The sequence below is a fragment of the Eretmochelys imbricata genome, chromosome 1 (assembly GCF_965152235.1).
Source record: "Eretmochelys imbricata isolate rEreImb1 chromosome 1, rEreImb1.hap1, whole genome shotgun sequence".
Lineage (NCBI taxonomy): Eukaryota > Metazoa > Chordata > Testudines > Cheloniidae > Eretmochelys > Eretmochelys imbricata.
In genome coordinates, this window is record NC_135572.1 from 51953458 (window position 1) to 51979125 (window position 25668).

At 38.9% G+C, this 25668-nt stretch overlaps 1 protein-coding gene across 5 annotated transcripts in view; it reads left to right on the forward strand.

Moving 5' to 3' along the window:
• Positions 1 to 25668, forward strand: part of NBEA (neurobeachin) — an 843583-nt gene that overhangs the window by 473881 nt on the left and 344034 nt on the right. For all 5 annotated transcript variants that reach the window (XM_077806446.1, XM_077806437.1, XM_077806454.1 and 2 more), the window contains 2 exons: positions 1590 to 1698; positions 5501 to 5667. In XM_077806446.1, coding sequence (XP_077662572.1) covers positions 1590 to 1698; positions 5501 to 5667 — 276 coding nt within the window. The remainder of the gene's footprint in view (positions 1 to 1589; positions 1699 to 5500; positions 5668 to 25668) is intronic.

A 25668-nucleotide genomic window follows, 5' to 3' on the forward strand; every position in this document is an offset into this window, starting at 1 on the left:
ATGACACACAGCTCTTCATCTCCATCACATCTGACCCAACTAGAATAGCTGAATGAAATCCACTGTGTCAACATGAATTTGGGATTGGATAAGAGCTAGCGGACTGTGATTTAATTCAGACAAGATAGCGATAATGATGTTGTTGCTACCACCTCTTTGCTGAATGGAAGTGTATTTTGGGGCCTTTTAGGCCAGTTTCCTGTTTGAAGCAGAAATCAGTGACACCAAGTAAAGTATTTTCATAGTTTATTTATTAACTGTACAAAGTCCTGTTTCCTTGAATAGAAATGGCAACAAACTTTAAATGCAATTCTGTTTTTCAGAAATCTCTGATAAAGTACCACTGACCTATCCCCTGAAGCAGTTGCCTTGAGCCTCTTTCCCTCTCCAGGAGTCTCATAAAACTGAGACACATCTTCCTTTTTATAAATTGAAAAATACTAATGTAGTGATAACCATGAATAAATCTCACTGCTCTCTGTTCACTCAGGGCTAGATTTTTAAGATATTTAGGCACTAAAGATGCAAATAAGCACCTAACGAGATTTTCAAAAATGTCAAGACACCTAATTCCCATGGGACAAATGTACAAAACTCTCATTGCCTTCAATGAGCAAAATTAGGCCCGTATTGTAGCACTTTTGACATTCCCACCCAAAGAGCTACTCCTAACAATAATAGGGGGAGAGAGAGCAATGTCATTTTTGAAAAAGAGCTCTCAATCCAGGGTTTTTTTTCAATTATTATGACATGTAGTGTTGCCAATTGCAATTTTATCATGAGTCTCATGATATTTTTCTTAAATCCCCAGCTACTGGAAACTTCTGATTACAAGAAAATCTATTTTCATTTAATCTCAGCTTTCATATTTGTAAAAAAGTGAGTTTCTAGCCCTCTTGAATGAAGAGAAAAGCTTAATATTACCTGAATTCACCCAAAAGGTTCAAAAACCAAAAGCAAATTGGAAAAAATCCAAAGTAATTTATGTATTAAGAATCTGATTTTATGACAGGAGTCTCATGATTTTTGGATATTTGATTTTTTGGCAATACTGATATTTTAATAATGGTGCATTCAAATAATTCAAGTTATATCGTGCATTTTTTTTGCATTTCTTTGATTTATGCTGCTGTTATACATAAAAATATAAAGACATTGCAACTTTTATGCACTGTGGGCATTCAAATTTTAGTTAGCTAGATGAATTACCAGTAACAGTTAAGCAGTTGTTCCAAAAAAAGAAATAATGTTCCTATATTCATGCTATAATTGTGGTTGCAGTCTCACTAAAAACAGGTCCAAATTACAACACTTCTGTAAGCAGTGTTTCCTTTAGTTAGCTAGCTGATACTAAACTCACTGCATAAGGCCTCTTTCATTGTAGAGAGTTTTCTCTGTTTTTTCACAAAAATATGAAATTACAATGAACTCTTCTGAAAAAGTTAAATTATTAATGTAAACTAATTTAGCAATTATATTTCATTTGGCAAATCTTCAACTTTTTCCATTCTAAGGCAAACTTATTGAAATAATTTATTCAAAGAAAGTCAAATATGAAGATGGATTTCAAGTGTTTTATTTTGTTTTAGATTATTATGTCATGCAATGAAAGACCACATAGTGCGTGTTGCAAATGAGGCGGAGTTTATTTTGAACCGACAAAGAGCTGAAGATGTACACAAACATGCCGAATTTGAGGTAAGCTCAAGACTTGATGAATTCCTGCTTTTCTGTTTTCACTCAGCCATCACTTAGACTGTAACCTCATACAATACAGATTTTTTTTTTTTCCGAGAGAGAGACAAATTTACATTGAAGGCATTTGAAAGCCAGTTTTTGAAAGCTTTGGTAAATGTCAAACACAAGGAACTAGTTTATCTTCTTATCCCTTCACTGAAATGCATGAAAATATTTACAGCTTGAAGAAACCCCTTAATCAGAATGCCTACTAACTTGATATGGCAGATTTTTAAGGTTCACAAAGAACTTGTCTGACTTTATTGCAAGTAGTAAAACAAACAACATTTAATAGTGAAATTATTTTTGCTGGATTTTATCAATAGAATGTGAGTTTTGTGTATAATAAATAAAACTAAAGGCTAGCACACTTGAAGTGCTTTATGAAAAATAATAAATATTGATGTTCTGTAAATAGTATAGTATTTTCACTACCAATACCAATGCTTTCTAGTACTTTTTCATCTTATTTACCGGGTATAACTTATAAATTGGAAGATGATATTCAGTACCTTTTCTACTTGCTAAGCTAATAAGAATTAATTAATTACTGGAGATGAATGAACTTTTTTCTTTTTGTTTACTTAGAATTTCTCATGTTCCTTTTCAAACATATATTTTGATATATTTGAGAACTTTTGATAGAACAATGTTAAAAATCTTTTTGTTTAACATGGTTTTATCAGGCAATATGTTTTGATATTAAAAAGTTTATCTATGATATTTCAATATAAAAATTTTGATTATTCCTGTTTTTGCCTATGTGTATATGTTTGTGTGTCTATATGCTCATATATAAAATAATTCACAAAAGCATGTTTTAATGTTTGGGTGGCATGGCATTAGAATTAGGTTTGATTGATTTGGTAGCCTTGAAGATAATAAATAGCTGTATGAACATATTCATCTGTCAGGGAATGCCAACAAGCACCTTGTGGCAAGACATAGAAGCCAGTAATCTCAATTTTGATGAGGTTTTTATCTCATCGAAGCAGCTCGCTAAAACCTACGCTTTGATGTACTAGTTCTTGTGCTCCTTGACATAGCAGAAAAATATAAGACACAGAGATATCTTGTTGTCATTTTGAATACATATAACCTTTACTTCATTTTGTCAGGCCAGACAGCACACACTTGTCAGATGGGATTGCAACAACTTTATTATGAAACATATACTGGATATTTTGAGCTTAGATAAAATCACATTTATAATTAAGTGTATGTCAGAGTGAAGTTTCATATTGCCTCAACAATAAATAACATTTGATATTTATCAGGGCATCATACAGTAACCTAAAATGACAATAGAAGATTGAGTTATCTGCTCTTTGAAGAATATGTTGAGGTATAAGATCTGTCAGAACTCTAGACAAAATGAGAAAATTCAATTAACTTCCAGCTTCTGTTAGCAAATAAGATTTAGAATATTAACTAAATTCCCTAAAGGAACAGCCTTAAGTCAATCTTATTTTCTAGTAAGGAAACCAAGACATTTCTCTATAACATTTTTATTATACTTATTGTCTTGTGAAAAGCCTTAGAAATATGTTTGAAATTGGCAAGATAAAATCTGTAAGTAATTAAAATAAAAAAAATTAAATGTAATCATGTACCACTATGAATCTTAGATATAACTAAAGTAAGATGGTGCTTAAAGTCTGAAACAGTTTTACATATTGATGTTGTAATAATGTTACATAGGCATCATATCATATTAGCATGCATCCCACTTAAAAGATGTGTGAAAGTTTTTTTACCATCTACTGCATTTTAAATTATAAATCAGTTTTATTTTATTAAACAATATTTAAATGTATTTATTTTGTAAATATTTGATTATTTTGAGTATGCCAATTATTGTTCACGGCAGGAAAAAAAGTGAATGAGTATTTTACCAGTCAAGTTATCTCACTTTTACCTCTCAAACTTCAATTATATCATTACTGATAGAACTACTGGACTAAAGTTATATAGTGACACAGTGTGGGTGCATGTGGGTGTGTAGATGTGAGCATAAGGGTGTGTAAAGTTAACACTAGTGAATTTTGTCTTATGACTACGGCTATTATTGAAAGAGTCCAGTTTTTCCAGAATGATTGCTTCCAGTTAACATTCATTTTGCTAGCCTCTGTAACTGTTCAGGAAGAAAAATGAAAATTTAATTTTACTGTCCAATGAGCTGGTGAAATATTAACCTCATTACTGAGGCAGATCATTGGACTAATTGGTGCTTCCCTGTACATGAAGATAAATTGAAAAAATGAATTAACCCCTTAAAAGTAATGTAATTCCTGTCTTAAATAGATGTCTTGCACTAATAGTTTTACATACAGTAGATGAAGTACATAGTTAAAATCTTACCAAGTACTGCCATTTTCTGTAATAAAAACACTAATGTATAGAAGTATGCACACCTGAATTCATGAAATGCAATAAGATGTCTCCAGTAGAATGTTAGCTTAATTGCAACTGCTGGTATAATCAATATTATATAGTACTTTGTTTAGGTAGTATTAAATCTTCATTGAATTTGTTTTAAAATGGGAAACAATCAGTTATTATGGAATGCATAAGCTTAAGAATACCTAGTTCAAAATGAGGGATTTTATTCAGAAATGATCATTGGACACACACACATTAAATAACCAACACAATTTATTCAAAATAATTTGAGAATAATGTAGTTTTTTTACCACATATCTCTGTAAGAAAACTGTGATATTTTTTTTTTAATCGCCATAGACACATTTGCCCTATTCAGACTTTTCAAACAGATCCCTACTTAGAGGAGTATTGAGAATTTGAATTCAGTCGCTTTTAGAGAATAAAGTAGATAAATGTATAATTCTATATGCTACAAAGAGAACAAAAGTATTAGAAGATAGAAACTAAAGTTAACAGTGTTTCGATAATGGAATCTTTTTCACAATCAGTCTGTAACGGAAACGGCAATAATTATTGAAATTCCTTGAGAGATGGATTTTGAAAGCAACATGATCAAATAATTATTTCTAGCTTTGTTTTCAGTTTCAAGTATTTCTGATAGATTTTTTTATCCCGTTTCACTTTATCCAACTGTTTTTACCTGTATGTAACTTGTGGTGTGTTTTAACATATGGAGATTAAGGAAATAGACATTTAATTTCAAAGGTAATGGAAATCTACTTTAAGATCCATAATTATAAAAGTACTGAACTTGTGAACTATTAAGATCTTGTTTTGTAGATCTTAGTGAGACTTAAAAGTCAAGCTAAGTCTGTCAGGTACAGTGTTGTAGGTTTCTATGTGCAATATTGAATAAGAAATTACAGAGTATAAAGTATTGTATAAGGTATTAATTGGCAAATAATTTATAATCTAAAAAGAGGCCATATTTTAAGACATAAGCACAAAGAGGCAGAGTTAAGTGTGTTTTCATTGTAATTCTGCATTTCCTCACTTTTGATGACTTAATTTCTAAACCTTAAGTTAGCATTAATGCTCTTATATTCCCTAGGAGTATGTAATGGAGGGATCAACACAGCCAGTGCAAGTAAGGAGTTTAAAAATGGATGTTGTGTTTCTATTTAGACTTTATATTTCTGTGAATGGTAAGGTGCTTCTTATTTACGGTACTTAGAAATGCTGAGTTTAGTGAGAACAAAGGTGACTAAGATGTAGGTAGAAAGGAGAATTCAGATATATGAAAATCAGTCCTAAGCAACTTGTAGGCACTTCCTAAATTATTCTATTTACTATTCACTATTTTTTTTTAAATTTTTAGTCACAGTGTGCTCAATATGCTGCTGATAGAAGAGAGGAGGAAAAGATGTGTGACCACCTTATAAGTGCTGCTAAACATCGCGATCATGTTACTGCCAATCAGCTGAAACAGAAGATACTGAATATCCTAACAAACAAACATGGTGCTTGGGGAGCAGTCTCTCACAGGTAAGCTGTAATCATAAATCTGTAATTATAAACATTTGTTTCAAAATTTAAAATGAATCAGCCATTTCTGTACAATTGAAAATTGGATGTGCTGATGGTGGGAATCATTTCAAGAAAACTTTTGTCTTCTTTATATCTCTCTTGTTTTTCCTCAAAAGTCTTCCTGTGTGGAGATTCCTCTTCTAGTACATGATGTGCAGATACAATGCTCTCCATAGCCCATCAACACAATATTTTATTAAAATTTGTTTTAGATAATTTGTAGATACTTATGCTTGTTGATCATCATGTAGCACTATTATTTGTATTCCAACAGGGCCTAGAGGCCCCAACCAGGATCGGGGCCCCTTTTGGGCTAGTTGCTGTATGAACAGGTTGTGAGAGACAGTCCCAGTCCCAAAGACATTACAATGTAAATAGAAAAGAGAGATGAAGGGTGGGAGGAGGCATAGAGAGGCAAAATGACTTGTTTAAGATCACACGGAAGGTCAGTGGTAGAACAAGGAATAGAACCCAGCTCACCTGATTAGTGCCCTATCTACTAAACTATTTCTGTATAAATAATCAGTATATACTTTGATACAATACACTGGTAAATCTTTATCCTCACAGACAAACAAGGTCAATACCTAGTGTGTGCAACCAAACTCTGCGTGCACAAGTCAAATATTTGCACATGTGTACCCAAGCATATCTCATGCCCAAGTTGGGCATGAGAAAAGTACGTGCTCCCTTCTGCAGACATATTTTGAAAATTTGGTTCAAAATATAATAGTACAAAATATAATAGTACTAAACTGTACTTTAATTGACAATACAGTAAATGAGGTTCTAATATATGTTCTAGGGAATTAGAGTTAAGCCTCATTAGAATAGATGTATAATGAATATTATATGACCATAAATATTAAGGTATCTCATAAATACTGTGTATATTGTTCTCACCCTATTGTCACTATGTTTGCATGTGTATCATTTATTTTCAAGTATGTAATGGAGGAATCAACACAACCAGTGCAAGTAAGAAGTGTAAAAACAGATGTTTCATTTCTATTTAGACTTAATATTTCTGTGAATGGGAAGGTGCTTCCTATTTAACTAAAAATGCAGATTTCAGTGAGAACAACATACAGTAGTTTATATTTTTTTAAAAAAGTTAGGTGTAATTTTGGGCTCATCGATCTTAAGTGTTCCTTTAAAATTCCTGCTCAAAATGAGGTGGGTTTCAGTTCTGTTGTGTTCTGTGAAAACCAGCTCAAGTTGATGATGATATAAATCTGAGCTGCTGTTTGCACAGCTGTAGGCCACCATCTCCATGAGCCAGTTGTCTTCTTGGAAGTGATAGGTGATCTACCATTTCCCGCTGGGGCCAAATAGCTTCTCTCCTGGGTTTTGGGGGGAGACGTGGTTGCTCCCCTAATCTACAGTTTTAGCCTTACCAGGTAAGGGCCACTGCCCCTCCCTCAAATCCATAATAGTCACTGGGGAACTAGGACATCTCCCAGTCTGGCAGCAGATACGGGGAAAATGTTCCACTGCCAGTGCTAGTGTAGTGACTGCAGGGGCATAGAACTCTCCATAAACCTTTACATGGTAGCAAGGGACTCCACAAATATAATCCCTAGCTGCCACAGGCTAACTGGCATGCCAGGTAATTCCTAACACACAGTTGCTAGGGAATACTCAGGGGTTCCTTAGCTACCATAATATGGGTCATGAGATTCTAGACCTGTGTTGTCAGGGTAGCATTTCTAATGGCAAAAGCTTTTTCCTAGTTCCCAATGCAGAATGAAAAACTTATTTCCTGAAGATCTTTTGTATTTGAAAGAGGCCCTGACACTACACATAGGGAGTAGCCAATTGTCCCAAGAAGGAGCATGTGAAAGAAACCTGTCCACTGGTTCCACAAAATAAAACTTATGTAAGATCCAAGAGGTTTGGCATCTAGATGGGTAAGGAAGTGCTTTTAAGAAGTGGGTATGATTCCTGGAAGCTTGGAGTCTCTAGAATCAAGCTAGCCTCATGTTTAGTATGTATAATACATGTCCAAAGACTATTTTAAAGGTCTTTAGCACAAATGTTTTTGGTATGAAAAGTAAGATCTGGTTTCATGGTGTGTGTCACAGGTGTAGAATAGATACAAGTTGTATTGTGTTTGGGATCCAATATAATAAATTCTTCTTACCTTACATCTTCCCAGTTTTTGTACCCTTGCATATGCTGCCTTTGGAGAAAGCAACTACCAATGGTTGATATGCTTCCTCTTGGGATGCCATACTGTTAGCTGTCTGGTTTTTTGGTAATGGAACACAGAATGAGGTTGAATACTGGAAGCAGCATGAGGAAAAATGTGAACAATGAATGACTACTGTCTTAGGATTCAGAAAGGGCAGACAAGATTTCCAAAGAATAGGATAAGAAAAGGCTAGCCAAATTGCTTTTGAAGTTTGATGCTTCAAGATTGAGTGAACTTTTATAGTATTTACAAAGTATGAATTTTGAATATATTAACATAATCTGTCTTTAAAAGGTCTGAAAAACAAGAATAAGTATGGATAAACTCAATAATATGCCACATAAAATATTTCAGTTATGCTAATTGTACTCTACAGAGAGTAGACAATGATTAGCCTTAAAAGTAGCCATAAAATCACAAGTGAATTGCAGTTCAGATTACCTTTTGCATAGCTTCTTACTGTAGGCAACTTACATTAGTAAGCATTTACTTAACTACTCCACGAGAGAGAATAAGTTCCCACAAGCATGGGTAAGGATTATGTAAACTAGCACTGCTGGTCTGAGAACTAATTTGTTCAACAATACCTTTCTGCTTTACCTATATGAGAGAAATAATATATATTTTGGAAATCATTTATATTATATTGTTTAAAGCCTTTTAAAGGCTGTAAGTAATATTTAACTATCAGTTTTATCTTTTTCCACTTCACAGATAGATGTTTTTCACTCCAGTTTTAGTACAGACAAAATGATTTTGTTTCCTTCCTTACTGGTATATTGACAAACTCCATTGTATCAAAGGGAAAATATAGCAGGGTCATGAATAAATAGCATTTGTTTGGTTTTTTTCCTTTAAATTTCCCTGCCACAAAATAGTAGACGTTTTTAAGAAGAGTCTATTCAGTGTTTTGTTACACTTTCTATTTGTTGCTTTAAAAAAAAAAGGTTACTGCTTTTCCTCAGGTGTGGTGACTTTACTTTCAGGTATGTTCATCATGGCAGATCCAGAGCATGTGAAGAAGTCTAGGTTCAAGTTATAGTCTAAATGTTGATGTTAAATATCCATCACAGGTGTTTTGAAAGTAACTGTTTGATGTTCTCAGGGGGGTTGCAATAATGAGAAAGTAGTCATTTAAAAAAAAAGTTTGGTTTGATGGATCCTTCTAAAATCAATTGCTTGAAGCTGACCTCTACCTAGATTTAACAGACTTTATTAAATAATACATATACAAACTGGATTTAGGCTTTTTTCTGTTTACAACCAGCTTTCGTAATCTTGGATACAAGAAACATATTAATCATTAATGCTGTAAGGCAGGACTGTCAAACTTGTTCTGTAGTGAGGGCCACATTACCTTTTCACTTCGGAGCTATAGGAGTAGAGCGTTCCCTGACAAGACGCTAATTTTACAGTCCTCTCTGGACGCAGAATGTGCCTCTCTAGAGACCAGAGTTAAATAAAGCAAATAAAGACAATTACTACATTTTGTGGAACCTCTCTTCTTCAGTCCATTAATGCAGCACTGGGGCTGTTCATCCTCCCAAGTCTATTCTCTTTCTCACACCCACCCACTCACCTTCTTTTCTCTGCTCATTGGCATCCTCTCCCACTTTCTCAACCTCCCTGTTCCCCACTTTTCTCTCATCCTCCCTCTTCCGCTGGGGCATTCCCCTCTGAGTGCTTGTTCATTGAAAGGGGAAGGGCTGAGGGAGGAAAGCACTTCTCTGAACCTGTGCGACTTGGCAACTACAGAAGCAGGAGGAAGATTGTTTAAAGATGCCTCCTCTGAGCCAGATATTGATTGCTCACAGCAAAAGGGACTGGAACACAGAGAGAAGGCAGGGGATTGTCGGTGAAGGAGCCTCCCTTAAACTCAGGCTCTGGGGCATTCTGGAACTGTCACCACCTGTGTGGCTGTTACCAAGGGGAAAGACAGGAACACTGAAGTGCCTGTGCCTATCCCTGCTCAAGCTCTCTCCTAAACTCCACCTACTTGAGCTGCAGCTCCTTCCCAGCCCTTCTAACTTGAGCAGGGAGCCAGATATGGTCCTGATCCATTTCTTAATTGCAGAGGGAGCTGCAGACCAGAAGAAAAGGTTCTGGAGCCACATCCAGCCCTCTTGAATCTCTTGGCTTTTATGGAACATATGATGCTGCAGATTTTTCAGATAATTCAGCAACTACTCCAGTGACATTTTGGGTGGCATAACTTGGACCTAACCCTAGAGACTCAAGCCAAGAACTTGAGGTCTTTTTGAGGAAAGATCCAAATTTTTAGTTCCAGGACGGAATCTATCATAGCAAAACATAAAGACACACTTTTTCTCCTTTTCACCTTTCATCTAGCTTAATGGGATTGGCTCATTCTCGTCATAAAAATATGAGGTCAGCTTATATCCCGTGGGCATCAGACACTGCAGTTCCAGTATTTCTTTGTTTATTTCTAGCTTCCTTCCAGAATTCTAATTCCTTCATTCTGAACACCTTCTGAATTTTTGGTACTTACCTAAAGACAATATCTAATTTTTTTAGGGTTTTCTTTCTCTAATTGCAGGGACATTTTAACACGTCTCCCTGTTTCAGCTAAATACTTTAGTTGTCAACAGATTGTGCCTCAGGACATTTGGTCTACTAGTATCATACTTTTCCATGTCTCCTTTCGATATGCCTGCTTCATTTGGTGCTGTAGTACATGTAACCCATCTCTGGAACATCAGATATTTTTATTCCTTAGGAATTCTTTTGTTTTAAAAGATCCCTCTGTAAACCGTTAGTGAACTCCCTGTTTTGAGGGATATGTCATTTTTCTGCATTAGGCCAAAGTCTTCTGCTGATGCTGAATATGGATATCTCAGGCCTAGATTTGATGAGGACCTTTAAGTTCACAGTCTTCAGGTTGCGTATTGCTCAAGATATTCGTCTTTGCAGGCTTAATCTATAGGTTGTCACATTGGTACTGGCTGCTGTTTACACACAGAACTTTTACCACCTGCCCCTTAACTAACAGACAACTCAATGGGTAGGTTTTAATTCATCTGACAAAAGTATTGCTCTATCCTGCATTATTTGCACAAAGATCATTCATCTTTTGGACTGGAGATATTCAACACCATGAGTACTGTTCTTCTAGACAGCCTCTGCTATTGTCAGTGGTGTAGAGTTGTGCTCTAGACCCCAGGTGTTCGTCACTGAATAAAGATGGCTTTCTTTCAGTTTCCCAGCTGCCTCTGCATTGAAGGCTTCAGCAGCAACCCTTCTCCAGACTTCCAGTCTGGGAAACTAAGCAATTTAAAGATACAGTTTCCAATACCACATCATCCTTTCCAGCCCAAAACTTACTAATAACAATGTAACACCGACAGACCCCAGTCAGCGGGTGGGATTGAACCTGGGACCTCTGAAGCTCAATGCATGAACTAAAAGCCACATGGCTCTTAGCTAGGGCTGTAGCCGACTCATTAATCTCTAAGTAGTCTCGGTGCCACTAGAGGGGAGACAGAGCACCACACCCAGGAGGTGTGTGGGTTACAACACTTAACAAAATTGATATAACACAAAATTCCAAGTATTTATAATCAACTTGCTAACAATGTTCAATTATTCTCAGAGCTGCCTTGTACTGTCACTTGGACTTGTGGTTCTCCCTTGAATATCAATACTGCTGTTATCAGGAAGTGGTGAATCAATTTCTTCAGGCAGTGTTATGTCCTGGGTCTTGGTTGTCTTAACCTCTTGTGGTTGTTGCCTAACTGAGGCTTTCTCAGGCAGCACAGCAAACTCAGTGTCCCTTATTGCACTCACTTTCTTGAACTTCCAAAAGGATCACCTGTTCCTGCATGATATATGTTCATCTGGGGTGAAAGCCTCATAAGACTGGGGAAACTTCATGGGATACCACTATTTACAATCGTTGATTTCCATCATAGATGCACACTGCATCATGTTCATGAACTGAGAGCAGATCCTGGGATCTTACTGCATTTTTATTTTACCTGTGTCTATCTCTTTATACTTCTGCAAATCCCCAGTTCTGCTAACATCAGCATCTACCATTACAGGCATTCTAGTTCTTAGTTTTCTGTTAAACAAAATGTCTGCAGTTAAGAAACCATGTTTCAAACCAGACGCTGCACTGTAATTTAACAGGGCTAAATACAGATCAGAGTGACTCTTCAGTCTTTTTCAGTAGTTATTATTTTAACACCGTTTTCCACCAACCCATTGGATTGGAGATAATTGGGACTAGCAGTTACAAGTCTAAACTCAAACATCACCGCAAACTGCTTGAACTCATGCCCACCAGACTGCAGCCCATCGTCAGACATCAATACGTCTGGTATACCGTGTCTGGCAGAAATAAATTTGCCATGCACAATCACTTTTAGTTTAGTTGTATTGTTTTTTAGCAAGGCTGCGACAGGGAAGTGAGTACATAGGTTTTTTTTCATATGCCACTAATAAGGGCTCTTTGACTCGGGCTATATTTTTGTCATATGTGACAAGCCGTAATAGCTTCCTCCATGTCGCTGTTCATTTAAAGCCAGCATAAAACATATCCAGCCCTTCGCTTAGATTTTGCAGTCCCTAAATGACCTTCATGTTTCTGTTGCACAGCCTCTCTACTCATTCATTACTCATGGTCTGATGCCCCCCACCTGTGGAATTTGGAGGGGATCCAGTGTTGTTGCTGGAGGCTCTGGAACTACGTTTTGCCCGTCAGCTCAGGCCACCAGATTTTCTGCCTCGGGCAGTGGAACAAGTTGGCAGTTTGGTTTCTCTCACACATTTTGTTTTAAAACCTTTATTTTTATTCATTTTTGTGTAGTTATGTCATATAATTCTCCTCCTCCTTCATCACCCCCTTCCCCTAGATTGGGTAAATAGCAGGTTAGTGCTTTCAACTACCTGGATCTTCCACTCTCATGATCTTCCCTGCAGGAAGACTCTGCCCCCCTAAGGCATATTAGAGCTGTCCTGCAGACACCTGGGTTAAATCAAAGTGTGATCCCTATGTGAAGTAGCATTTACAGGCTCTACAGAGGGTGAATTATGCCAGGCCTTTGCCTGCCAGCCAGCCAACCCTCGCATTGCTAGAGCCCAGGGCTCAGAGTCAGACTGACATGTTGGGTCTCCTCCTGCCCCAAGGAGCCAAGAGTCCATCAGCAAAACACCCAATCAGGAGCTTCTGAGTTTTTGAGGAGAGTGTAAGGATGAGGAGGAAGCTATCCAGCCAGCTCAAATGGTATGCCCTGTACCAGACCTGGGCTGGATGGGGAAAAACCCTGAAAGGTTTCACTCTCCTCCCCCACACCAGAATACTGAAGTGGGTACTCTGCTCCCTTCACTGAGAAGTAGGGTTCCTACACAGCTCCCTTCCTTTCATTATGAATCAGGGAACTCTCACGATACGCAGGGATAAACTGCAAATCCTAGAGACTCCCAAAAAGGCAAAGCAAGAGTGTCCTTCGCAAAGCACCAATTAATATTATTAATGAACAAGTGGAGTGAAAATCAGGGGTTAAACCTCTTCTCCTTTGTCCGCTCCCCCCGAAGGAGTGTTTGTTGGGGCTTTTCTCCTACACACAGTTTCTCTTGCAGAAGTCAGTATCATGCTTACCACCTTTCTCCCAACTCTGCAGTGTCTCTGTGCATGCAGAGAAGCCTGCTCCTCCTCCACAACCTGGCCTCAGGCTGCAGTCTACTGAAAATTGTGGCTGGCTGGCTTTCAGCCCAAGGACCCCTCTCTGCCAGGGAAGGGGACTCAGATTTCAGACAGCAGCTGAATGAGAATTGTGTTTTCTGATCATCAGCCATAAAATCTTGCTCTGCCAGGGAAAGGGGCTCAGATTCTGAAAGTCAGAATTAAGTCTCTCTCTCCACCCATCCCCCACTCCACAGGCTGGCTCCACATTAAAGCCATAGGAGCACTTCAGGCTGTCTGTGATCAGGAGAGAGGCACAGGAGGATTTCACTCCCCATGAAGCTGCACCTTTATGGGATTACAGGACAAAGTGAAAAATCCATTTCCATGTTCAAAATCATCCTGATTTCTGGAGTAAAGCCCTGAGAGGTACTGGGTTGCTCCTTCATAGAATATTAGGGTTGGAAGAGACCTCAGGAGGCCATCTAGTCCAATCCCCTGCTCAAAGCAGGACCAACAGCAACTAAATCATCCCAGCCAGGGCTTTGTCAAGCCGGGCCTTTAAAACCTCCAAGGATGGAGATTCCACCACCTCCCTAGGTAACCCATTCCAGTGCTTCAGCACCCTCCTAGTGAAATAGTGTTTCCTGATATCCAACCTAGACCTCCCTCACTGAAACTTGAGACTACTGCTTCTTGTTCGGTCATCTGCCACCACAAAGAACAGCCTAACTCCAGCCTGTTTGGAACCCCCCTTCAAGCAGTTGAAGGCTGCTATCAAATCCCCCCTCACTCTTCTCTTCTGCAGACTGAATAACCCCAGTTCCCTCAGCACTTGTCCTTGTTGAACCTCATCAGATTTCTTTTGGCCCAATCCTCCAATTTGTCTAGGTCCCTCTGGACCTTATCACTACCCTCCAGCATATCTACCACTCCTCCCAGTTTAGTGTCATCTGCAAACTTGCTGAGGGTGCAATCCATCCCATCATCCAGATCATAAATAAAGATGTTGAATAAAACCAGTACTTAATTGAGTCCTAGACAGCCTCAAAGAGCAGGTAGGCAGCCTTTCAGGCTCCTGGGGACATCTAGCAAGCTATTTCCATGGTCAAGGTATGTGTTGCAGTAACTCTCTTCTGTTCTGTGGTCCCTGTGCCAGGATGAATAGTGGAGTACTTCCCCCTTGTAAACAGCCATGAATTGCACACGCACAGACAAAAGTCCACCACCACCTACAAGTCTTTTCAAGGACAGGATATCAGTCGGTGGCTTGTAAGGAACTCAATATTAATAAAATATTTTCCTCTTCAAGTACTATTAGGTACATGGTTTCCTGTCGATGCCTCCTTTGAAGGTGTCATAAGTTCCAGATAAGGATATCTGATTAAACCAAATGTTAAACTTAAAAATTTAATATAAAACAAAGAAATGTCATAAATAATAATTTTAATATAAAACAAAGAAATGTCACACATTTTGGTTGATACAATGGAAAGCTAGGTGTCATTCTTCAATAACATCCAATGCCCCTTTGTGGGCAGGTAGTTCCAACAACATGCTGAAAGTCAACCCAACTTTCACTCTAGACCCTTGCATACTCACTATAGAAGCAAGCAAACTTGGAAGACAAATTTCCAAAATCTCATCATACAAAATCATTTCAATGCCTCTTTAAAAAAGAAGACAGAAACATGGCCATATGGGGTTGGAGCAGGGGTCCATCAAGTCCAGAATCCTGTCTTATGATCATGACCAGTACCAGCTGCATCAGTGTAAGGTGCAAGAAACCATGTAGTGGACAATTATGGTACTCACAGAGGCACTCTCCTCCTACGTCCCATTAGGGGTTGGCTTATGATTGAGGCATGAGTGCTTATATCCTTTCTGAAACCAGGGCGTAACTAGAGGGTCAAAGCTTCTCCATGGCAATGGAAATAATGTCCTGGGTAGAGAACAATCTGTGCCTTTCAAGACAGTTCACATAAAAGATACAGAAAAGAGGAAGAGTGATAGCTCAAGTTCTCTTGTGGTCCTCCACTGGTCCAGAAGGCACATTAGACTTGTTACATAGCCAACACTGTACCTGCAGAAAACACCAAACCTCCTGAATCAGGGACTCCTTCATCCAGACTGGGAACATCTACAGTTAACAGCTGGGGTAACAGACGAGGAAGTATAGTTCAGCATGGATTCTTCATTAACCCTCACTGAACCAGGAGGTTTCATTCATTGGTTTGGTCACATTTATAGTTCTGGTGTGAGGGGAAATAGAAAGCTGTATGAGGCAGAGACTGCCTCTTTGTTTGTGCAGTGTTCAGCACAGTGGGGTCCTGACTTTTAGTTATGGTTGTGATACAAATATTATAATAATCCCAAAGTTCTGGTGATCTTAGCTACACTAGAGTTTCTCCAGGAGGATTGGTTGATGTCCTACAATTCAGCACCATAGAAATGTGGGTACCAGCCAAGACAGCATTTTCTAGCCCAGCACATTGGATCCTCCAATTTGAGTATCCGGTGCTAAGTTTAATTGCATGGACAAATTAGACAAGCCAGGACTTTCTAATCACCTCCAAAGGACAAGTTTTGGAATTAGTTACCATATCCTTACAAGACTCACACTGCTTTTGTCATGAGAAAAAGGTTATTCTTATAACTCCAGAAACCTTTCTGTTTAAGGTAGGTTCTCTTTTCTACCATGGCAGGGAGATAGTTCTCCCATCATTTTGTTCTAACCCTTGGAAAGTTGTGGTATAAAAGGGCATGCCTAGAGTTCTAAAGATCTATCTCAAGCATGTGGAATATATATGCCAATAGTACTTTGTTCATCTTGTATCCAAAATGCCAAGGCCATAGGGCTTCAAAGCTGCTGCAAGAAAGATATTAAAATTCTGCATCAGCTGGCATGCTAGGCATCTTGGAAACAATTCACAGAAGTACCTGAGGCACTGAGGGGAAAAGTGTATGAGCCTCATCTGAGGAAGATTTATGAAGTAAGTTACCATTCCTCTGCAAGGACATCCTTTGGGAGGAAGATGCTCCTGGGTTGGTGCCCACGTAATTCCTTGGTTTTAGCTCTTGCTTTATATGGGGGAACTTCCATACCTGCCAATTATTCCACTATAATAATTAAACTTTGTTTATCCTTTCCCTCCCTACTTTTGGGATTTATTGCTGGCTACTTCCCACGAGTAACAAATGAGGAGAGAAGCTGTGCAATAGAAAGAGAAATTTCTTACCTGATGATTTCTTTGTTAGCAACTTCTCTCTGATTTAAACCCACCTTGGTAGTTTAGCAAATAACAAAAAATACAAATTGAAAATTTGCTATAAAGGAAGATGAAGACATATATTTTCTTAAGGTTAATATAATACATCATATCAAAGTGTCTTAATGGTGATAATTTGTTGCTGGAGTGTTTCTGCTGCTGTGTTAGAACTGTTCTGGTGGCTGGAGCTTAAATCATGGAGCCTCCAGGTACAACATTAGACAGCCTCCAAATACAGGTGGGGCACATTAGTCCATGGGTAATTAATTCCTAGAGAAGCTGCTAACAGAGAGGAAATTATCAAGTAAGACATTTCTCAATCTTTTTCAACATATTTTTCCGTAATGCCTTAGGGATTGTAATCCTGGTGCTTTTAAACAAAATCCCATCTAGTATTGAGAATACTCCTCTGAATTGGTGATAGAGGCTGGGAACGTGCTGTGCTGGCCACTCTGTGCTAATATCCTTAATCATTTTCTGTAGATTTTCATCCTGAACTGTTGCTCTGGCAATCACAGTTCACATTTCATCTGAGACTGGATAGGTCTTTCTAAATCAAATTGACATATACAGTGACTAGCACTGGACTTTGTTCCACTCTACCTTTGTCAAATGCTCTAGAGGGTATCTGCAGCCACCAAATATCTCTCAGGTTTGTATTAGATTTGCAAATCATATATTTGTAATTGAAAAAATAATCTCTGTATTCTCAGGGGGATGGTTGCCAGTCCCATTTGGCAATGATATAAGTGGTTTATGGTCAATTTCAGCTAACACTTGTCTTCCATAAACAAAGACATGAAACCTTTTACGCTCATGGAGTAAGGCCAAAGCTGCCTCCTCTCTTTGAGTTACTGAGACTACATTTTTTTGGTTAGTACCCATGACTCATAAGCCTCTGTTCTGCAGTTTTAACCATAAAGCTGTAAGAGGACTGTGCCAGGCAACTGTGAACAACTTAGTTTTGCATTTTCCACCGTAGTACCTCAGGACGGCGGCCTGTTTAACTCCTTCAATTTCTCAAAATATTTATTAAGTTTAGCATCCCAAGTCCATTAGGTTGCTGGTTAAGCAACTAGATCAAGCACAAATTTCCATACATAGTTCTTCATTCCATCTTTGTATCCCTTCCTTGTCTGTTGGGGCAGGCATGTTGATGACCGCCTCAACCTTATTGTGAAGTACCTGTACACCTTGCTGTATTAACTTCTCTCCCAGGTATGTTGTTTCCATTACACATAATTCATATTTTTGTTTGTTTCACTTTAGTCTAGGAGTTCTGGTTCTTTCCAAAGATACCCAGAATCTTTGGTTATGCTCTTCTACGTTTTTCTCCCAGATCAAAACATCATCTATACAAACCCGTCTATCATCAAAAATCTTTTTTTATTTTCCAGTGAAACCCTTTGGGTGCCAAATACAAGCCTGCAAAAACAGTGTCTCCCAAAGGGGGTGCTGAATGTGCACACGTGTGCACTGTTTTTCTAAGAGCACCTGCTGATGTATTCAGTGTAGAAGGTTATTTGGCATCAGGCATATCGATCCAAATTTCTTCCCTTGTAGCTAGTGGAAAACATTCCATTTTTACACATTTATTTCTTTGGGGTCTATACATAAGTGAAGGTTTTAGTCTCTTTTTATACAATGACCAATGAGTGTGCCCACTCTGTTGCTTCTTCAGCTTGCTGTATGATTCCCAGAGCAATGAGCCTATCCGGCTCCTGTTTTAGCCTCTGCCTTAGAGTGAGGGAAACTTTCCTACGGGCATGTGCTGTGGAATAGTTGGGCTCTTTGATCTACATTCTGCTCTCTCTTGAGAGCTTCTCTGTCCCCTGAAAGATGTCCTCAAACTTTTCTTCAATTGTTTTGGTTTCCTGCCTCTCCAAAGGGTGTACCCTCTTGATGAGACCAAGGGCTTGGCCAAAATAAGGTGGTTACCTTCTGATTGTCTTCCTTTTCACTGTCATCCATTGCTTGCAGATAGAGTGAAGTGCTGTCTAAATCTCTTCGTTGTCTTCCCCATCTACAGAGTTTCAGTTTTGATGGCGCTTACAGCTGCTCCATTCTTCCACTCAGGTTATTTTCTTTCATTTCTATTTATTCCTTTACAGTATCTTCTTCACACCACACAATCTTTAATGCATTTCCTCTCACTGCCTAGTATTTGAAAGCAGATCAGTCCTTTTATTCCAAGACTGGCACAAAGAGATAAGCCTTACCAATATTCTCTCCTTCCAAGCTGTGAAAACAGTAGATCTACCGATCTCTGCCTTTACCTAAAACAACAACAAAAATCTAAAACTTTCTATAATTGACTTTATACAACTGACTACCAATATTTTTCATGGTAGCAGTAATTTGAGAATCCCAAGATTTACTCTGTGGCAAGATAGCTAGCTACAAGGCAGTTCTTTTCCCATCTGAACATGTGGAAGGTGGTAAATGAAGAAAAGAAATATTAGTCTTTGACAACTCCAAGTCAGGAAAAGTTTCTGAGATGTAAGGAAAAACTAAGTCCTCATACAGTATTTCAGAGTGACAAACAACTCTCTGCCAACAGAAAGGCCAAGGTTCGTGCTTAACAAGTTAAGCAAGAACTCTGCTCCTCCTTCAGTCCAGCAACAGGGAGAAGCATGTGCGGCAGTCCAGCTTCCATCATATCAGCGAAGCTCTTCTGTCATTACTAGGACTTATCAAAGCCACCTTCCCCTTTCCATTACTGCCTCCTAATTTCTCTCCACTCTGGGACTTGGTGTGATTTGCTGGCATTCAAACCAGGAGTTAAGTATCTTGCAACCATTTTTCTCACAGGTGCCCTCTTCTTTCTCCCTTTCCCCCCATAACAGAACTGGTGGAATCCAATCAGGAGGCCTGGAAAATAATGCAGTTTTCCTTCGGTAGGCAAGCAACATACCTAGTGCATCCCTTTGGGGCAATCTAAGGCTTTAACCCAGGGTAGGATTGTTTAACAGACCAAGGTATTGAAGAAGGTAAGATGTCTGTCTGACAGGATTTAAAAAATTAACTTCACATATGTAGGTGATACCGGACCATTTCTCTATTTTTTCATTGTCTCTTTTGCCTTATCAGTTGCCACCCTGGTAAGCACTTTGTATGATACAGACAAGTCTCCCATATTCTCCATATCCTGTTCAGTAGCTGAGGGAAGGAATGTGAAAAACAAGAAGCATAAATTGGGGAAAATCTCAAAAAGAAGGTCTTAAAATTCTAAGGTGGCAACTTCTGCAGAAATGTAAATGCTTGCATTTATTCTGTGGTTTTAAATGGATTTATCTGAACGCTACATCGTCCTCATTGTTTAGCACATGAAAATATATAAAGCTTAGGAAATTTCACATTTGTAAGAGGTGCCTAGGGTTGTGGTAGCACTGTCACGTTCTATCATTCTTTCTTTATTTAGATGCTGATTACAGTATCCAAATGCAAAGCTACAGAAAATATTTTTCAAACAGTAACATCTGGCTCTTTGGCAGACTTCTCAGGCATTTGTGTTGGAATAATTGGAAACACCACATTATTAGACTGATGAGGATATCTTTCTGGGCTGCTCAAAGGCATTTTTTTTCTTACTCTTTGTACTTTTTTCGTTTTAAACATTTTTATAATTTATTATTTGTCTAATTGTGTTCTCCCTAAATAATTTGAGATCACTTGTTATGCTTTTCATTTTTATAAATGGGAATAGAATGAAAAGGGTAAGCTTAGCCAGGTTCATTTTGATTATTTTTATTTAGGAAGGTAGAATGGTCTAGAGGTTAAACCTAGCACTGAGATTCAGAAGATTCCCATCTCTGCCTCAGATTTCATATGACTTTAAGGAGGTCATTTTACTTGTTTGTGCCAGTTTCCTCTTTGATAAAACAGGTATACTGCTGTCTGTTTTACTTCTGAGGGGTACTGAGATTAAATCCTTCCCATCAATATAACACTTAAAGATATTTGTTTGGAAGATGCTGAAGCATGCAAAGTATTATTATTTATTTTAAGTGGTATGTATAGATTTGTGTCCATGTACAGATTTAATTAGAGCAGCTGTTTTTCTATGTGAATTTAATGTAAACTGTACAAGCTCGCTCTCTTGTCTGTTGTAGTATTATCTGTTCTCAAAGTGGCTTATAATATAAACAAATGTTGTTTACACACATGCGCGTGCGCTCACAAAATGTTTAAGGATAACTTAGACTGCAACCATCTCTTGATATTTGTGATCTTGAGTATATTGATATCTTTTGTCAATAATAAAGGCTGTTGGTAGGTTGTAAAGCTCCATTGCCCGGGAGTGCTGTATTTTGAAGTCATGTGTCATGGATGCATTGTAGAGATAGAAGACTATTTATGTTTATGGCATTTTAAGTAACTCCGTAAAACCTTTTAGAATATACAGAAAGGGTTTGTTTACTGTCATCACTGCTCACTTAATCCTGTGACCTTGACATGATAGTATTCTCATAAAACTCCCTGTGGGTAGTTCAATAAATAGATGAACATCAGAATCTAATGGTGATTGCAGCTTCAGGAATAAACTGCCTTATGCCAAAAATAGGGCTTATGCATTCAATATTCTAAAACATTGCTATGTAACAAATATCTAATTGGTTGGATTATTAGGAAAACCAGAAGAAGACACACAGGAATATGCACATTATTGGTGAATTTGAGACTATAAACAATCAGTTTTTAAAAGTGCTTTATGTATACTTATACCAATAGGCTGATGTAAAAAAATTTTTTTCTTAGTGATAATTTCCAATAGTAAACTATTTCATTTTTTCTTTCATTATATAGCACGTGCATATTTATTATTTTTAAGAGTCTAGCAACTATTTTTTCCCCATTTAGCTCCTCTCAAATTTGGGAGGAGAAGGGATTTTGGTGTTTTTTGTTTGCTTGCTTGATTGTTTGTTGTTGTGGGGCTTTTTCTAAATCTATTACCCTGAAGTCTAGCAAAGATTAATTTTAAGATGAGTAGAATCCCTTTTAAAAGATTTATCAAAAATCAAGTTTGTTCTGAGGCTGGGAAACAGGAAAAAAATTATATATGGAGGAAGCAAAATAATCTGAAGTGAATTTTCTTAAGCCCAATCTACAGCAATCTGCTTCAGAAGAATTTATTGAAGTATTTGAGGCAATGGCTACACTACCACTTATGTTGCAGAGGGAGGTGAATATTCCACCCCCTGAGCAACATAAATTACACTGGCATAAGCGTTAGTATGCACAGTGTTATGTTGGTGGGAGAGCTACCGCTGCTTATTGGGGGTCGATTAATTATGTTGAGTGGGGAGCTCTTTCCCCTCAGCATAGAGCAGCTACACACGAGATCTTATGGTAGCACCACCAGGGCTTCATTTGTAATGAAACAGGTGCCCAGGACTCAAACTATTTTTTTACTTTCATAACTGACATGTTAACCCCAAAGGTGCTGGGGCTATAAACTGCCAAGCCTACCAGTGCTGGGGCTCAGCCCTGGTACAAATTAATTACGTGGTGCAGCTGCATCAGTACATTTGCGCCGCTGTGAGCTCTCAGATGTAGACATAGGGACTCTGTATAGGTGAATCCCTTTGCTATATTAGGGCCGTAATTTGTACCCACAGTGACTCATATATTATAGTATTGCCCCTTTTTGACCTGAGCAGCTAGTCAAAGTTCAGGGCTCTGGGGATGTTCCAGTTAGGAGGAGAACTTGGTGGACAGGTCTTCCTTTGATGCAGTCTTGTTTATTTACAAGGTTTGTACAAAATCCTGCTTCTCTCGACTAAGGACGAACCAAAACCAAGAGGAGCAGTTTCTTAGCTTGCAGCCCCAAGCCTCTTTAGCTGATAGACCCAAAAGTTCTCTCCCTAGCTTTTTCCAGGGTCACACTGTGTTCATCAGCTTCTGCTTGGCTTTGTTGCTTTTTGCCTCTCCCTTTGTGTGTTCTCTCACACACCCTCACAAATCCCTGGTCACAATATCCCCCCCTGCCTACATGGTACTAGTTTCTGGGCAGATTCTATTAGGCTTTGTTTTAGGTGAGGCCCCTTAACTGCCTTAAATGAAGGGCATGTTCTGTTCAAATCAGTTTGAAAGATGTTTTAACTCAGCCCATAATGAGGTATCACCCAGCTTTGCTCATCATCCCAATGAGGCCTAAAATTGGAAAACACAATACCTGTCCCAAACTGAAAAGAAGTAATTTAATGGATTACAAATTATATAAACATAACTATTTATGTATATACAGTGTCTTTTGTCAGAATAAAAGAAAAGAAGTACTTGTGGCACCTTAGAGACTAACCAATCTATTTGAGCATAAGTTTCGTGAGCTACAGCTCACTTGATCGGATGCATTCAGTGGAAAATACAGTGAGGAGATTTATATACACACAGAACATGAAAAAATGGGTGTTATCATACACACTGTAAGGAGAGTGATCACTTAAGATGAGCTATTACGAGCGGGGTGGGGGTGGGAACCTTTTGTAGTGATAATCAAGGTGGGCCATTTCCAGCAGTTAACAAGAACCTCTGAGAAACAGGGTGTGTGTGTGGGGGGGGGGAGAGAATAAACATGGGGAAATAGTTTTACTTTGTGTAATGACTCATGTGTGAATGACTCTATTCAAGCCTAAGTTAATTGGATCCAGTTTGCAAATTAATTCCAATTCAGCCATCTCTCGTTGGAGTCTGTTTTTTGAAGTCTCTTTGTTGTAATATTGCGACTTTTAGGTCAGAGATCGAGTGACCAGAGAGATTGAAGTGTTCTCCGACTGGTTTATGAATGTTATAATTCTTGACATCTGATTTGTGTCCATTTATTCTTTTACGTAGAGACTGTCCAGTTTGACCAATGTACATGGCAGAGGGGCATTGCTGGCACATGATGGCATATATCACATTGGTAGATGTGCAGGTGAACGAGCCTCTGATAGTGTGACTAATGTGATTAGGCCCTATGATGGTGTCCCCTGAATAGATATGTGGACACAGTTGGCAACGGGCTTTGTTGCAAGGATAGGTTCCTGGGTTAGTGGTTCTGTTGTGTGGTGAGTGGTTGCTAGTGAGTATTTGCTTTAGGTTGGGGGGCTGTCTGTAAGCAAGGACTGGCCTGTCTCCCAAGGTTTGTGAGAGTGATGGGTCGTCCTCAGGATAGGTTGTAGATCCTTGATGATGGAGAGGTTTTAGTTGGCGGCTGAAGGTGATGGCTAGTGGCGTTCTGTTATTTTCTTTGTTAGGCCTGTCCTGTAGTAGATGACTTCTGGGTACTCTTCTGGCTCTGTCAATCTGTTTCTTCCCTTCAGCAGGTGGGTATTGTAGTTGTAAGAATGCGTGATAGAGATCTTGTAGGTGTTTGTCTCTGTCAGAGGGGTTGGAGCAAATGCGGTTGTATCGTAGAGCTTGGCTGTAGACAATGGATCATGTGGTATGGACTGGGTGAAAGCTGGAGGCATGTAGATAGGAATAGCGGTCAGTAGGTTTCCGGTATAGGGCGGTGTTTATGTGACCATCGCTTATTAGCACCGTAGTGTCCAGGAAGTGGATCTCTTGTGTGGACTGATCCAGGCTGAGGTTGATGGTGGGATGGAAATTATTGAAATCATGGTGGAATTCCTCAAGGGCTTCTTTTCCATTGGTCCAGATGATGATGATGTCATTAATATAGCGCAAGTAGAGTAGGGGCATTAGGGGACGAGAGCTGAGGAAGCGTTGTTCTAAGTCAGCCATAAAAATGTTGGCATACTGTGGGGCCATGCGGGTACCCATAGCAGTGCCCCTGATTTGAAGGTATACATTCTCCCCAAATGTGAAATAGTTATGGGTGAGGACAAAGTCACAAAGTTCAGCCACCAGGTTTGCCGTGACATTATCGGGGATACTGTTCCTGATGGCTTGTAGTCCATCTTTGTGTGGAATGTTGGTGTAGAGGGCTTCTACATCCATAGTGGCCAGGATGTTGTTTTCAGGAAGATCACCAATGGATTGTAGTTTCCTCAGGAAGTCAGTGGTGTCTCGAAGATAGCTGGGAGTGCTGGTAGCGTAGGGCCTGAGGAGGGAGTCTACATAGCCAGACAATCCTCCTGTCAGGGTGCCAATGCCTGAGATGATGGGGCGTCCAGGATTTCCAGGTTTATGGATCTTGGGTAGCAGAATACCCCAGGTCGGGGTTCCAGGGGTGTGTCTGTGTGGATTTGTTCTTGTGCTTTTTCAGGGAGTTTCTTGAGCGAATGCTGTAGTTTCTTTTGGTAACCCTCAGTGGGATCAGAGGGAAATGGCTTGTAGAAAGTGGTGTTGGAGAGCTGCCGAGCAGCCTCTTGTTCATATTCCGACCTATTCATGATAACCACAGCACCTATCTCGGGGCCTCTCCTTCTGCCCCTCCACCCGCACAAACATGATACTGTTCTGTGGTGACCTAGAATCCTATTTTCGACGTCTCCAACTCAAGGAATATTTCCAACACACCTGTGAACAACATGAACATAAAATAACTTTATTCCCACCCAAATCACTTTGGGCCTTTTCTCTCCATGGATTTCCTTTCTATGACCAGGGAGGATTTTAACCTTTTAATCAGCCCTGGAAATGCCTGTTGATTCTGTGGGATTCATTGGCTGAGTCATACCCTGCCCATTCTGTTTCAATGGGGGATTCACCTCTAACAGTTTCTCTAGCCTCCGCTTCCAGATACGTTTTCAGATGTGAGGATGAGGAGGAAGCCAAGCTGAAATTCTGTATCCCACACTGTAAGCATTCACATCTGTATCCAGTAGGAATGGTGTTTTGAAACATGGAAAGGTCAAAACCAGGCACAATCCCAAGAACCTTTTTCAACTCTGAAGATGCTAAAT